Raw genomic sequence first — 16,317 nt, 5'->3', positions numbered from 1 at the left:
ATTTCGGTTCTTTTTGCTGCTCTATAGGTTGTTAGATATCTAGCACCCATACTGGGTGCACCTGTACTTAAAAACATGGACATGCACTGCCTTTCCTTTGGTCTGTCATTTTACCATCTTGTAAGGTGTACATTTCCATTAGCTGCACATGTGTCGTTGTGCTGTACGTCCAGTAACACGTTCGCCTTTGTCTATACGTATTCACGAGGGAAAAAAAAAACATGAAGGAAACGTAAAAAAAATGTGCTAGATTGAAGTCAGCATACATTGCAAGACCTAAGGCCTCTAACCACGTTAAATGAGAAAACAGAAAAAGTCAAAAATAAATCCAAGGATTGTACGTGCCTAAACTATGAAGCTGACCGTAGGTGGAGACTCTGGATTAATTTTCACCACCTGGGATCTTTAAGATACACATCATTCTAAGTACACGATCGTTGTTGCGTTTCATTCCTATCGTACCCGCGATCTCGAGCTCAGCAGCGCGAACTCGCCGTGGTTGCTCATTGGTTATGGTGTCGGGCTGCTGAGCACGAGGTCGCGGGCTCGAATCCCGGCCACGGCGGCCGCATTTCGATGGGGCCGAAATGCGAAAACACCCGTGTACTTAGATTTAGGTGCATATTAGGTGCAATGATAGGCATAACCACAGGTGGTCCAAATTTCCGGAGTCCCCCAATACTGCGTGCCTGGGACAAGGTGTTTTCACTGTGTAATATTTTAATGTGAAGCAGCACAAAGTAAATAAAGAAATACCTTCATATTTTCTACGTGTTCTCTGCATGTATTTTAGAACGCATGTTTTCTCTATGGTTGCTCGAAATAATTTACAAAACTTATCGAAAAATTCAATTAGGGTTCTGTCTTGGGAGAAAAGTCGGCAGCGGGCCATTTCGCTTACGTTAGAATAAAAAGAAAACAGGGCAATCGGTATGACCAGGCCGGGACTTCGTCAGAGACGTGAAATATTCAAGCTCCCCGTGATGTCCCCCAATCGAAACATATAGCGAGGCCCTTTAAAGTTCGGTGATAGCTATGGTACATGGCTCATTAGCAGCACGTTCTCCAATTAAACAACCGGTCGATGCACGAAGCAGTCAATTAACTCACTGATGCGCTCTGACGAGCTGATCGAGCGTCGTCGTCGCGTCGCCGAGGCAACGCCCGCGTGTCCACGCAGCTATACGCTCCGTCTCACCAAAACCGTGCAGCGTGGTCAGAGCTGTGGATCGCTTCGGCTACTGAAGAATGAAAAAAAAAAAAAAAATGGAGGACGCCTAAGCTACGCCTTTAAGAGTGGAACGCAATCGCATTCAAAGATCCTTGACTGCTTCTCAAGCTTCCCGGCAACTGCAGCTCATGTAACCGTAATGTTTACCGGGAAACGCTGGCGGCGAACGCTATGCACGAAGGCGCGCTTTCTGGTAAGAAACGAGGCCGCTTGCGTGGGCCGATCTTCTGTTATTGTTTCGCACTTTTAATATTTCAGTCTGAGAAGATGACAATGATGACAATGACAATGATGTTTATTTGCATCAGTACATGACGCATCAGTACATGACGCATCAGTACGTGACGCGAGGGGCATGCAGAAAAAGCTGCCACATGGACAGCTTGACGAAGCCGCAGGCCCGCGCATTGGCGTTTGCGCGGCGTCAATAAACACAAAAGCAGTACATCATTGTTTACAAATGCCATTTGCACAAAATTGAGCATCGCGAACCATGCGAAGCAAATGAAGAAAAAAATGTGTTCTAACAACAGGGCATAGTAAAAAACATCTCCAACCAATTAGGACAAATAAGCAATGATAGGCATAATGGTATCGCAATTGTTCGAAAAACACGAGAGCGAAAAAGATATCAAAAACATAAGCCGTAACAATAACATGTCTCATACAAACTAAACAAACGAAATAACCAAGAATATAATCTATACAATGGGACTAGTTAGTTTCCATAAGGAAAAGATTGCGAAAACCAGGGAAAAACAATCAAGTGCAGGCAGAAATAACTATACAGAACTATACAGAACACAAAAGGCATGCGCTGTCGGTGTTGTTTTATTACATTTGTTTGTGGGCTGTCATTGTCATAATTCCGAGGAATAACTTTGTAAATAATCTAAGACAAAGCGTGAGCAACTTTAGTGGTAAAGAAGCATTCAATGTCTACGGAGGGCCTGCGTGGTTTTGGCTCGGAATGATTTTTCGCCAAATCACGGTTGGCGCCGACACCGGATTTTTTGCGACACGGGAGCCTTAACGCTTTCGCGTTAAAAAGGTGCGCCCGCTGTTGCGTTGTGCCCACCTGTGCGCGCTAATTCAACCGTCACACCTCGGTCCCACTGGTGTCCGCTGCACTGGGGGATTAGTATCGCCGACAGCTGACGGGCCCCTATTCTGATTCTCGTTTCCGATTGGCTGACGCGTGTTCCGTAGCTTTGACGGCATTGCACGGATCTAGTAGGACAGATCCAGTATGAAGGAGAGAGAGGGCAGTTTAAATGACACGGGCTGACAGCTGAACATCGGTCGGGGGGCGCGGGAAAGGGTCATGCGCCGCGTTTTGGCTGCAGTCGCTCGGTGCAACAATTGACTCTGGCCTCCGGCCCGGACCAGTCAGTCGAATGGCGGCGCCTAAGCAGGCCTTCGTCTTGCTCCTGCTGCTGACGTGCATGATTCCGGCGTTGATACTGCGCGTGGTCGGTGAGCTGCTGTGCTGGCGGGCCGAGCGCGACCAAGCCATCAAACTTGACACTGCAGCCGTGATTGTGCGCCTGACCGCAGGTAAACGGCCATTTGCTGGGTGAACGGGAGCGTGAGTTTGGTGCAGTGTGCGAGAAGCGAGGAAAGATGCAGTAGAGAGCCCCCGGTGATACGCTTTGTAGGAGAACACGGTAAAAAAAAAAAAACGTGTTATCCAGGAAAACGTAACATACGATAACGCGTGCGGCAGCAGTTTTGATGAGATAAAAAAGATATCACATAGAACCTCATTTACCCCAAATAGAAAACCAGCTCAGTAAAACTCGTTAATTATCGTTACCTCGCGGTTCGACTGAACGATGGAAATCTTTTTGGAGCCGTCGTAGTAGTGAATGACGTTTGTAATTCTATCTCGCGCTGTAGGGTCGAATCTTCGTTAATAACAGTCTCTTTACGAGCACTCGTAGCCATTTCTCAGTTTCCTCGCAGTAAACGCACAACGATTTATTCATGCATGGTCACGAGACAGTGTCCGCAAACATTAAAGCCCCTGGATCTTCTAAAAGTAGCGACAACTGCCGACAGCACCTCGTGGTTTGTGCCAAGAGTAAAAGATGTATTTGCGCGAGCGCTACGAGCCGCGTTGTATTAAATGGCTGGGTGACATTAGGCGGCCAATCCGGGAGTTCGGTGTCTCTTTTAAAGCCGTTCGCTCCTTTTCCTTTGCGTGAACAGACGGAAAATAACCCGGCAACTGACGAAATCAGTTATCGTCATATCAAAGCGGTATCATATCAAAGGACACTTCCGGGTGCAAACGTGCGTGCCAGTTGAGAATGGAAAACGATACGCGCGAGTGTCGTCTTCCAGCTCCACGTGGCCCAAACAGGGTAAAAAAAAAAGGGGGGGGGGGGCTGAAGTTATCTTCCAATCGCGTAGCTTGGCGGCGAGATCAAAGTCTTTCGCTACATTTAGAAGATCCAGGTGATTTATAATATATTTTAAATCACCTGGAAACGCGACAACATTAATACACGTGACCCTATTGAAACTAAACGGGACCGGTGTTCCATGGCGCAAGAGCCGGAAGAACGTTACAAACAGGAACGCGTACGTGTTAACGACGTTCCACTGTATTTCTTTTTTGGGCTAGTCAGTTTTTAAACAACGACTATATGTGCTGCGATAAAAAACCTGCGTAGCAAGCAATATGTTTGGAGTTGCCAGCGAGAAGTTCGCGGCCTTGCCGACTATAAAATTTGGACAGAAGGAGGCGCTGGACATCCACTGTACCCCTCGAATGTTTCGGGGCATTTTTCGCAATGTAATTGCCTTCGCAAAACACTCCCCTATGTGTCCGAGTGCTCGCTTTACTTGTGGATCGCTTTAATAGCATGCAATATCAGTTTTATACAGTTTCGAATACCAACCAAACAGTCTTGCCTCGTATCGCATTTTATATTCCGTTTATTTTAATATTAGGTTATGGCCCAACACACACACACACAGAGTGGGCTAGACCTGCCGGTCCCGACGTGGAACTAGCCGGGTGCGCGACGAGTTCGCGTCCTCGCCGGACCTCCAATAAAAGTTATTTCACACACACACACACACACACCCACCCACCCACCCGCCGCGGCCGGGAGTCGTATCCACATCCTTGCGGTCATGCGGTACAACGAACTATATATGGTGCAATGACAGTAAATTACGAGAGTGCGAGAAAGAGAGCTTGACTAGCTCCCACCACCTGTTACAAGGGCAGTAACAGCAAAGTGACAACAGATGGAGTACACCCAATTTACAACCAAAATACACTGAATTAACTATAATGAATAAGGGCAAAAAACTAAACATATTACAAAATCTAGAATACCAATAACGAACATCGATACGAAAGATAAAAACAGTAACCAACGATACAATGTCAGTGTTATACCGTACAAATGCATGTTAGCGCGAAGCACTAACAACAGGACGACACGAGAGTGACGAGGCAGGGACGATCGCGCTAACTTCCAAGTTTTTTTTTTTATTCTAGATATACCGGCCGCCTTCTTGCAGTACTACTTCCTGAGGAACCTGTATAAATCACAGCATTTCCACAATAAACCTGGTTGGAAGTTAGCGCTCGTACCTGTCTCGTGTCGTCCTTTAATTGTTACACACAATTGTTACATAATGGAACACAGCTACCCCAACCTTCCCACCCTTCTTCGTATCAGGGCTCCAAAATTTGCTAGTTAGAACACCTCTATATAGTTCTGTTTGAGCGAGAAGAATCCGAGGCATTCATCTTTTTCTGTCAGTTACAACTATATATACGAAGCACTGGCATAGCCTGGACATTCTTTTTTCAGAGAGAGCTGGGGCGGGGGGGAGTTCACGTTCCCGGTGTGCATCCCCTGGCTACGCCACTGATTCGAAGTAAAAGATAATGAAGCCAGAGAAAGCATAGTGCAAGTAAATTGTTACGTTTAGTTGAAGTGTAGAAATAAAAAATGACGCAGTTTCGCCCGAATGGCGAAGCATCAATTGCGATAGCAAATTAGTTGAGACCTATTCGAAGTAGGGATAGTAGTTTTATCGGCTGCATAAACTTGGACACATTCGTTCACTAACTGAATTAACAAGCGTGGTGTCAGCGCGCACAAGTAAACATGAATAGATCACACTCAATGACCGCAGACAACCACTGTCAAAACGCTGGCAGCAAGCGCAGCCGCCGCAGTGAGCGAAGGTTCGTGCGGTCTATCACTTCAACGGAAACTGAGCGGCGAATGCACAGCGCATACAAAAGGTCAGAGCCGTGTGGAGATCACTTTTAAGAGACTGGTGCGGGCGACTACCGCAGCCGGGCAAAGTACAAGCGCTGTTTTTGGCAGAGTAGACCCTGCCCCCCCCCCCCTCCCTCCCGCGCTGCCTTCCCGCTTTCCTCCTTGCGCGTGGCAGATTGAGTGCAGTTCCCCTTGCGTCCGGTTGCAAGATACGCATTTGTTGCTGCACAGCACAACGTCGCCCCGCCTCCCTCCCTCCCATACCCCCACGATTTTTCGCGCGACGCAAGTCGCGTTTGCTTTCCGCTTGTGCGTTCGCTCTCCGTGATAGCGCGCGTCCCCCGCGTGCTTTCACTCGCGCATACGGCGCGCGGCGACGATTTCATCGCCCTTGGGGAACCTCATGGCGACGGCGACGGCAGAAATCTGCTTGGAGTGTCCATATAATTGCTATCGCAATAAAAGGTGAAGGGAAATGAAAGTTGACGCAAAGATAACTTGCTGCAAGTGGGACCGCACCCACGTCTTCCGCCGCAGTACGCGTGCGGTGCTTTACTAAGTCTACCACTGCGTATACGGTAAACTGCCTCGGTTAACCTTTGGCACGACCGCTGCAGGGCTTCTGTGCGCGGCGGCTATCCGGCACCGCGGCAAGCGCGGAGGCAGGCAGCCCCTGTGGCTGCGACTGGCCGCGCTCGTCGAGATGATCCTGTACGCAGTGGCGTACGTGCCGCACCTGCTGAAGACGTTCCTGCTCAACGACCAGGCCACGCTGGCCGGACTGCTCATCCTGTGCATCGACGTCAGCCCGGGTGGCGCCCAGTCGCTGCTCGTGCCCGTCTCGTGCATCGTCGACTACGCCGGCGTGGTGGCAGCCAGCGGCCTGCTCTGCTGGGCGGCCCTCGAGTGTCCCCGCTCCGGTCCGCTGCTTCTGGTGTGGGCAGCCAACAGCGCGGTGAGCAGTGCGGCAAAGGATGCATTACATTGGGAGGGGGATGAATTCTGCGGACGACGATTACCAACGTATGCGAGTAGCTAGCAGAAACCTTGCAGAAAGCTACTCGCTTTATGAAAGGAATGGTGCGTTTGAAGGCATACTTCTGTTGCAGCGAGAATACTTAGCGTTTGTTGTTTCGTTGGGTAATTCGATAGAAAAAAGAGCCGTTAACCAGCTCATATATTGTGGTCGTATATAGGTGGCTATATAAGCCGACTCATCATGTGTGTGTGTGCGTTGTATCAGAGACGCGAGCGCAGGCGCGGAAGGCCATCCTCCTCTCCCTCATCCTCCATAGGGGGAGGGAGAGATGGAGAAGAGGAGCGCTGTCCTTCCCGAGCGCTCCAACCACAACATCTAAGCATTGCACAAAGCTCTCGCGCGACAGAAATGTGCGTCGCAAGATAATTCATGTTCGGCGCAACTCGGTTGCTCGGGAGCACGTGCCTTTGCATCAGCGGTGAAAGACCGGCCATCGACCAGCAATCATAAAAACAGGCGAAAGATGCAAATAACGCTATGGCCTTAAAAATCCATGTTAGAATTTAGCTTCCTCTCTCAAATGCCACGAATTTCCTTTAAATCAGCCGAGTGGTTATCTCATAAAAGACTCCACGAGGTGGCGCGACGTGTCTGAAATTGTTGTGCATTACACTTCCGGTTTTCTACGGACGCAATCTCCTAGAACCTAGCCTGCTTCGCTGTATGAAAACCCAAGCCGTGCGAAAATTGCTCGTCGGGCTGCGGAATCAAAGCACCGACCTCCGGGTTGCGAGACCACTACGCTAACCGATTCAGCCACTGTCGGTTCATCATACGCACCCTTTAAAGCAGGGTTTTGTATGCACGAAGAAGTAGACGCGGCGCCGGCAGCTGGCGAGCGCGATCACGTCATACGCCCAGCTAATCACAGGCGTCCCCTCTCTCCGGAGGAGGGAAAGGGTGTGATCGCGTGTTCGCTCGCCTCGCGCCCGCCGTTTCCCGACAGATAAGGCCCGGCAGTCAGATGAGGCGCGTTTGGTTCGTTCTGCGGAATAGCAGGTTGCGTTGAAGGAACGGCAGCGGCAGCGGGCCCGTGAACGTCTCGAACGCTTAAACATCTAACCAACCCCTCCCCTAGGGTTGGACAAGCTTCGCGTGCACTCCTGTTCCCGGTAGGGGAGGGGTTTTATTTTTTGGTACTTATGTGGAACAAGATTAAGAGTGTATAAGCGGATATTAGCTCCTTTCCCTTTACTCACCACTTTCCGAAATAGGCCAAGATCGAGTGGTCATTTAAATCATTTTTTTCTCCCTCTCTCTTTCGGCGTCACGTGCCAGGTCGGGATCACGGTGGCCCTGCGGCAGGCCGTCATGGCGGTGTCTGTGCGCGGCTTCCTCTGGGGGCTGGTCCTGTACTCGCTGGCGCAGCTGGCCCACTGCCTGTGGAACCTGCTGCTCCTGCTGCTGGCCACCGACGCCCTGGCGACCGACAATCGCGTAATGCAGCTGGAACCCGGCTGCAGCCTAGCACGGGGCCCCGGCTGCAGCAGGGTCCAGGCGCTCAAGGCCCGCGCCGAGGGTTGCGTCGACCCGAGGCCCGACGCGATGGGCTTTTTTAGGCTCGACCGCCGTTGGCTTCTAGAACTGCTCGCCGCTACTTTCAACCTGGGCGTTGTCCTGTACCAGGTGCGGCCCTGTGCGCTCTAATTCTATCTATAGGCATTGCCGCGTCGGCGTTAGTCTGTCACGGATGTGGCGTCATCAAGGAACGTGAACGTCATCAAGGTAGCATTCCTTTCGTGAACGCACGCTTTGCAGAGAAGACGATCGTGCGGCTAATGTCCCTGGCATCACGCACTGAAATGTATGGGCTACCAGGAATGTGTGACGTCATGGTCTTGCACACTCCATCAGATCACCCTAATGACAATTCCTGCGCGCACTGAATATGACGTTATCTAAGTTTGTTACGACTGGAGGGTCTTTTAGGGGTTTGACGTCACCTATAGGCTTGTTACGAATGTGATGCCATCAAATAGGTATATGGACGCCATATCTACACAACCTTCCTTTTATTTATTTTGCAAAGAGCGTATCCGGCGTCTCGCACTGAAATACGGGCTGCCAGCCAGTCCGCTTGACGTCACGGTTGTAAACGCGCAGTGGCGCAGTCCCTTTGTTATCCGGACATTACTTATCAAGGCCTGCGTGCGCCTGGAACCGCAACGTCACAAAAGTGGGGCGAAGAATTCACCGCGCGAGCAAAAAATCAATTGCCTGATAAGCGCTGCTGCTTGTATGTCACCGTTCCCGTTTGATAGTATACGCACTATCGGTCCTCTTGCGTGACGTCACGGCACTTGTGTTATGCCATGCTAGCGCCGGTCACGCGAGCGCGCAAATAAAGTATAGAGCCGTGACGCATTGCGCACTGTGCGGCAATAAAGTTGCCATATCGTCGGTCACGTAGAACGACTTGGTCCGACAGCGCCACACGGCCATCAAATGCCCAAGTGATAGAGTTTTCACTTTTGACGCGATGTTTTGCGAGTGGAAAGTGCGCTCCAACTGCCAAGCTCGGTGTGACGAAAGCGCGAACTCTGCCCGCTTGTAATTTTATTGTACGGTTTTTCCGCTCACTGTGTCTCAGGGCCTGAGAGGGATAGAAAGGCTGGGCGATGAAGGTAATGCGGGCAAGCTTCCATCGCGATGACAGATTAGGCCAACCGAGCGAGTTTTTTCATTTCTGTAATACTGCTGGAAACTTAAAATTATTAGTCACGAAACGAGCAGCTCGATTCTGAAACATTTCCAGTCAGTCGACAAGATTCTGCTTATGTGAGTCCCATACAGTGCAAGCGTACTCGAAAATGCGACGAATGTTTGATCAATACAATCGTTCCTTTACTTCCTGATGGGCACGTCTAAAATTTCGGCGAATAAAGTTGAGAGTGCATGCAGCTTTAAAAGTTCTTGATCATGTGTGGCGATTCCAAGTCAGGTGCGATGAAAAGATGACACGTAAATATTTCGCTTCAGTTGTTTGCGGAAGAAGCAGATTACTCAAATAGTAATGGGCCCGGAAGTGACTCGCGTTTCCGAGAAAAGCGCATGTATTCGCACATAGCGATGTTGAAGACATAGACCAAACGCGCTGTGGTTGCTCAGTAGCTATGGTGTTGGGCTGCTGAGCACTAGGTCGCGGGATAGAATCCCGCCCACGGCGGCCGCATTTCCATGGTCGCGAAATGTGAAAGCACCTGTGTATTTAGATTCACGTAACTTGGGAGTGCGCTAAGCACCCTCATAGACCAAATACCAGTGACACAATGGAGCAGTGGGAGGCACAGCTCGCCCGCTCTGACCTGGCAAGACAAAAGTCTTTAATTAGCCAGGTCAGGCAGGCGGCAGAGGCCAGTGGGGCCCTGGACTGAGAGGCTCCGACCACCCCTCTTTAATATCTTTTCTATTATATTAAAGTTTCTATTAGATTTAGATGCACGTTAAAGAACCCCAGGTGGTCAAAATTTTCGGAGTCTCCCACTACGGCGTGCCTCACAATCAGACCGTGATTTTGGCACGTAAAACCCCATAATTTAATTTTTAAAGACATAGACCACGCGTGGCACCAAGCATATATTTTGTCAAGGTCGGCTTGTAACACCACTTTATTAGTATTATTAATCACTGTATATACGACGCAGTCATCTGCGTAAATTAAGCCCGATGTTTGACGTTATTACGATGCCTACATTAACAAAAATAATTGTTATACCAGTGTCACAGCCACTTTCGATCGCGATCGAACCCATTCAGGATCAAAATTCCCGACCACGACTGGCTGCCTCCGGTAGCTTGCGCAGAAGCCAAAAGCGAATGAGAAATTCGATGCAGATCACGCTCGATCGCGATCGAAAGTGCACCGTGTGACACATGTATTATAGCAGACCAGTTGTTAGGTTCACGGTGTGGACGATCGAATATTTGGGCTACCGTGTCTGCGGCTATCCCGGTGTTCGAAAGTATTCTCTCAAGACATCGCCACCTTAGCCTCGCAGTGCATGCACGCCTCAGCGCTCTATAGACAAAAATGCGGACATCCGTACATTCAGACTGTTTCAGCAAAAATGAAAACAATTTAGGGCTATTTGATTTCTGAACCGTGCACACAAGGTTGCTGCAGAAGCTGCGGCTTTAGAGCGCCACAGAAATATAGTGAAATCAGTCATAAATATGCTTGCAAGTATATGGCGTTTAAATGTAAGAGCAACACATTTCGAAAGTATAGAGAAGGCAGTAAACATAGTAAAAGAAAGCATTGTAATGAGTTATTCATTGAAGAAGGTCCAAGAACGCAATCACACCACGTGTATAAGAAGCTATAGCGACGTAGTTATCGAGCATTGATAACGATGCGTTGTGATAGCCGGAATAGTTTACAGCCTCCCCAAATCATGGAACCTGCGTTCCTCTATGGAAACGTTATATGACAGGTTTGTGCGTTCGTGAACGTAAAGTGGCGTTTCAATCGTCTCAAGAGACGACGACTCACGGTGACGGGGATGTTCGAGTATATAGCATAGAGACACACACCTCCGACACTACACGGCTGCGTGAGTTTAAGACTTGACCTGGTGATACTAATAAATGTGTGTTAAGACTTTCAGAAGTTGTATTACTAATCAGTGCGTTCTGCGCATTTCCAGACGCCAGCAGTGGTGCTCCCGGTGCACCCTGGAAAAAAATTACCTATCGTTATCGCTATATTTATCTCTGATGCACTGATAACCAGCAACCTACAGATAACTACGTGCGTACAAGGTCTATACGCGCTGCCGAAGCACATACACACACAACGTCACCAACGCATGCGTCTTTTCTTTTTACGCAGCTGACGAGACCTCTGTCGGAGACGGAAGCCCGAAGGGCCAAGGCGCTCCAAATGGACAGCGGCAAACGACACTGCGGACCTCGGCTCGGGTGCGCGTTTTAATCGATCGTGTGTTTGTGACGTCATTAATAAAAGCCGAAAGAGGCGGGGGAGGCGATCGTCGTCAATGAGTGTTGGCCGATCGTTTCAATCGCGGCAGGACGACCGCAGCGAATCCGGTCATGCTGCAGGGCAGCTGGCCCGCCTGCTCCCACAGGTCCTGCCGGAACCCGTAGGTGAGGACGTCCGCGCTGGCCTCGGTCTGGTTCACGTTCACCAGGCCCCCGAACAGCAGTATGACGTCGTCCGCGTTCACCACGCACGCGCTGTGCCGCGGCTGAGGCAGCGGCGCCGCGGGTCTCCAGACGCCTCTCTTGCCGTCGTACCAGAGCACGTCGGCCGTGACGTCCAGCAGGCAGTCGTCGCCCCTGGTGAGGCCGCCGACGGCGAACAGCTGGTCCATGTACGAGACGAGCGCCAGCGAGCCCCGGCCCGTCGGCAGCTGGGCCGCCTCGCGCAGCCACCGCTGGCACGCCGAGTCCCAGTGCTCGACCGAGGGCACCAGGAACACCTTGTCCGTGCGCCGCCTCGACTGAACGACGCCGCCCGCGATGTGCAGGTAGCCGGCGTGGAGCGCGGCGCCGCACGCGGACATCTTGCAGCACAGCGGCACCGGACACTCGGTCCACTGGTCCTGTGCCGACCAACCACAGTTGGCCAATTCGGGGGAGACGCACTGTACAGGGTGTTTCACTTATGCCAAACTTTCAATATATGCAAATGCTAGGTAGCTGGACAGAACCAAGGTAATGTTGTTTGCCGTCGCTTGGAGATACTCAGACTATTTGTTGCATTCCGCCCAATTGCACAATTAGTGTTAATTAATCAACTTCTCAATTATTATAATTAGAAAAGTGTCAATGAGAAAACTGTAGAGCAACACGAGAAGCTCCCGATACAGCTTATTTCTGTTGCTCAATACGTGCTACATAAAAGTGTTTTGGCGAGCGTGAAAGATGCCCGCGCATACCCGCAAAGTGCCCCGAGCGGCCAGTCGCGCGGCAATTTTGCGTGTATTCGCGGGCTTCTTTCATGCTCGGAAAAACACTTTTATGTAGCATGTAGCGAGCAACAGAAAGCTGTATCGGGATTTTTTCATGCTGCTCTACAATTTTCTCATTGACACTTTTCATCTAATTATAGTAATTGAGTAATTTCGCTCCATGTGCGTGGCGGTTTCCCGCCAGTTCCGTTCGCCATGGAAGTAGACGACGAGGACGCCGGGCCAACTTATGATTTATTAGACAGCTGTAGACTCCAGAAGTACGGCGTGAAGCCTTGCTATCTCAAATGCGCATCAAGTAATTAAACCAGTTGAAAAAGTGTGCCAAGTGCGGCGCGACTCCGGGTTACAAAGAGGCCACATAGTGTGCGGGTTAAGCGCCTCTCTCAGAATCGAAAATGTCCACGTTCCACCCTGGATGCCACTACTAGCTGCTTATCCCTAATAGGCTAATTTCTATATGACGATGCTTATCATGGTTGAGGTAACACCCACACAATGTGAGCACTTCCCATGTAAGGACTATCGCCACTAAAACTCGGAGAATGAGCCAAGTGGGCTTCTTGTTAGAAGAACCTGCATTGCAGAGAAACCAGCTTCGAGTAACGAATTGCGTATAGTGGACGGGGGTAGCTTATCTGATACGCGTCACAAATATTATGAAGACTTTCGCCCGTAGAATTCAACGTACATGAGCACTGTATAACTAATCAACCATTAAAGAAAGAAAGAAAAAAATAACGAGGACCATATCAAAAAGTTTCATGTAAGGGCCGTCCACGGTTGGTCATTGCCGCGGATATCGTCTCCAGACTGACCGATATATTGTTCGCGTGGCTGGCAGACTAAGGCTATAAAATGCTCTAAGCAACATAATTTTTGGGGGAAACGGGGCCAATTAGCGGTATTATTTCACGATAAGCCAGTTACGTCGATTGTTATATGTTCAGCCACCGTCAGACTTAAGCCGAACAATGACGACATCTAGCGCCTTAACTTTAACAAGCACGTGCTGTCTAAAGCAGGCATCGAACGCGTTGGAAGGAAGACGCATTCAAGGCACTCAGACCCGAAGTCTCCAGCACCCTCCTCAGGAGAAGCGAAAATGAGCTTAAAGCGTGTTCATATGACGGTGGCTGTGCTTTCGCAAGTACAGCGTGTCGCTTCGGGGCCTACATCTCGACGAATGCATATGTGAGCGCAACTTGACCCGATCAAACCGAATACCTGCGTGGGGTCGTAGATCTCGACCGAGGCGAGGAAACGGTCGAATTCGTCCTGTCCCGCGACGGCGTACAGCTTGTGGCCCATGGCCACCGTGGCGTGGTTGCACCGCGAGTGGTTCATGTCGGCCACGCGCTCCCACTTGCCGGCGCCGTTCTCCTCGAGCGGCATCCGGAAGCAGGTGCGCGTCGCGTACTTGATGGCCAGGTGCGTGTTGCGCGTGTCGAAGCCGCCCACCACGTAGACGTAGCCGTCCAGGTAGGCGGCCGTGTGGTTGTGCCGCGGCTGGGGCAGCCGGCCGCACCGGGTCAGCTCGCGCTTGAGCGGGTGGTAGCGTAGCATGGCGCAGCCGGTGGCCAGCTCGTGGCTCTTGGCCGGCTCCACGCCCCCCAGGAGCAGCACGACGGCGCAGTCCGGGTCCTGGAGCGGACCCGTGTGCCACGGTAGCGTCCGCGACGGGTACGAGTCCCACGTGATCGCCGGCATGGACCGCGAACCCGGGTGGCGCACCAGAAAGTGCTGGTACGGGTCGTCTTCGTCCAGCACCGCCTCGAGCTCGACCACGGGCCGAACGCGGGCGTGGACGCGCTTGTAGTTCCGCAGTGCCAGGAACCGGCGCACCCAGGCCTGGCACCGCGTGACCTGTAATAGCGATGAATGAATGAATGAATGAATGAATGAATGAATGAATGAATGAATGAATGAATGAATGAATGATAACAGGGAGCGTATCATAACTTGGCCTCCGTAGGGATATGTGTAGGAGATTAGAGTAAGAGTGATCGAGTTGCACGCTCCAAAGCAGTACAGTGAGTATGATAGGCGCCGCGTAGTGGAGGGCTTTGAGTTAATTTTGACAACTTGGGATTCTATAAGGTGCGCCGAAAACGACCGCTACACGAGCTTTCCTGCTTTCTGCCGCCATATATGAACGCGGCCGCCGAAGTGGGGAGCCGAACCCACTACGTCACGCTCAATGGGAGAACACCATACATCCACTGAACCAGAGCCCTGAACCACCGAGCCGAGTGAGTGTCAAGTGTACAAGTGCTTCGTTGCGGATGGACCAAGTTCGTATAAAAAATTAACTTAAAATTGAAGTGTAACTTTAAGGTTCCAAGGCACAGTGGCTAGCATCCCAATTAATGTAAACCACATAGGGTTCTTTAACGTGAACTCAGATCTAAATGCGCGACCGTTTTTTGCATTTCGTCTACGTCGAAATGTGGCCAGGAATCGATCCGCGACCTGCTGCGCATCAGCGCCATAGACTGTGGGCCAACACTATTGTTGGAGGAGGAACTACCATGGTCACGGACGTCTGAAACGAGGGTCCCGAAGAACGTGTAGACATTGGGCTATAACCGGCTATGGGCCATCGAGTTACAAAGAGAGGGCAGAGGACAAGCGACTGATTTCACTGCGCAATAAAGCGGCCTAATTGGTAGCGCTAATTGCCCTCTGGCTCTTGTGTGCCACGCTATTTGCAGTGTTTGTTATTAAGGAGAACGAGTGAGGTGCGCTGTCCGCGTATGGTAAGGACGAACGAGGTCTGCACCAGCAACGAAGTTGGTTGTGGTGAGAGGCAGCGAGATTCTTCTGAAAATTCAGAAATTCTTCAATTCTGAAAGCAGATTGGTTGGCGATACATGGCATTTACGAGAGGAAGAACTTCGTGTCAAAAGGCCGATGAACGAAAGGGTGTACTGCAATACAGGGGGAGGCAGACAGAAATACTAATCGAAACTATAGCAGCGACACACAAAAATAAATAACTGCTCCTGTAAAACGCACAGGTACCGGGACAGCGGTAGATGCAGAAACACCAAATCTTGTGCGAATCATATGCGGCGCAGATGTTTGGCGGGAAGAAGAAAAAAGAAACCTGTTCGACGCTTTCATGTTTTTATGCATACTCTTTATTAAATACAAAAGGGCCTGAACTTGAGCATGTTGGTACGGCTTCATGACGGAAAAGCAGCGTGACAAAGGGGACGAGAAAGTGGTGTATTAAAGTGGTGCATAAATGCAACACTGTCAAGCGCACCCTGGAGTGGCCGTAATACGTGGCGACCACAACTGTATTTCCGCTCCTTCTTGAACTTCAGCAGGGATTCCCAATCGCGTGTAGCGTAGTCATGCATGATGCCGAAGGGCAAACTAACGTAAGAAATATATACATCGTACAGCTGACGGCTCGTCGTACCAGCTCAAGTTGCGCCTCGTAAGGCGTCAAGTCGACGTGCATGTCCTGCGAGGCGTCGCGGCGCACTTTGGTCGACAGCGACTCACTCGAGTCCACCCACGTGGGCACGAACTCGGCGTAGGGTGTCTCCGCCGCGCCCATCTCGGAGTCCAGCCGCGGAAGCACCGAGCGCAGCGGCCAGCCGCGGTGGCGTCGGTACGTGTCCTGGATGCAAGTGGCCGCGTCGTGCCTCAGCGCCTGGTTCTCACGCGTGTACGAGCACTTCTCGAAGTTCTTGACCACGCCGTTCTCGTCCCAGTCGATGGCCGGCCCGTCCTCGGCCAGGTAGGTGCGGGGCCGCGACCTGCGCGTTCGGCGGTGCTCAAACACTGAACTTTTCGTGGGCGCTACAACCGCCATATACTGTGCAGTTGAGACCGAACGTTTTAGTG

General features: G+C 50.9%; 2 protein-coding genes across 2 annotated transcripts; one reads left to right on the top strand and one right to left on the bottom strand.

The window, feature by feature from the left end:
• Positions 1-2,086: 2,086 nt before the first annotated feature.
• Positions 2,087-11,473, top strand: LOC119434412 (uncharacterized). The gene is made up of 4 exons (XM_037701570.2): positions 2,087-2,788; positions 6,102-6,439; positions 7,802-8,149; positions 11,355-11,473. Exons 1-4 carry the CDS (start codon positions 2,629-2,631, stop codon positions 11,454-11,456), a joined length of 948 nt encoding a protein of 315 aa, XP_037557498.2. The 5' UTR covers positions 2,087-2,628; the 3' UTR covers positions 11,457-11,473.
• A 44-nt stretch (positions 11,474-11,517) lies between these two features.
• LOC119434411 (beta-scruin) lies at positions 11,518-16,229 on the bottom strand (the record flags this gene model as incomplete). The annotated part of the gene is made up of 3 exons (XM_037701568.1): positions 11,518-12,087; positions 13,684-14,322; positions 15,887-16,229. Coding segments are annotated over 3 exons (1,552 nt in total), but the record flags the coding sequence as incomplete, so codon positions are not given.
• Between the last annotated feature and the right edge of the window lie 88 nt (positions 16,230-16,317).

This window comes from Dermacentor silvarum, unplaced genomic scaffold (genome assembly GCF_013339745.2).
Source record: "Dermacentor silvarum isolate Dsil-2018 unplaced genomic scaffold, BIME_Dsil_1.4 Seq105, whole genome shotgun sequence".
Taxonomy (NCBI): domain Eukaryota; kingdom Metazoa; phylum Arthropoda; class Arachnida; order Ixodida; family Ixodidae; genus Dermacentor; species Dermacentor silvarum.
The sequence above is the reverse complement of the archived record's forward strand: the minus strand, read 5'-3'. Positions and strand labels throughout refer to the sequence as shown.

Coding starts and splice junctions, on each gene's coding strand:
- LOC119434412 (XM_037701570.2), top strand. CDS start 2,629: ATGGCGGCGCCTAAGCAGGCCTTCGTCTTGCTCCTGCTGCTGACGTGC. Junction 2,789..6,101: donor GATTGTGCGCCTGACCGCAG/GTAAACGGCCAT, acceptor CGACCGCTGCAG/GGCTTCTGTGCGCGGCGGCT. Junction 8,150..11,354: donor TGGGCGTTGTCCTGTACCAG/GTGCGGCCCTGT, acceptor CTTTTTACGCAG/CTGACGAGACCTCTGTCGGA.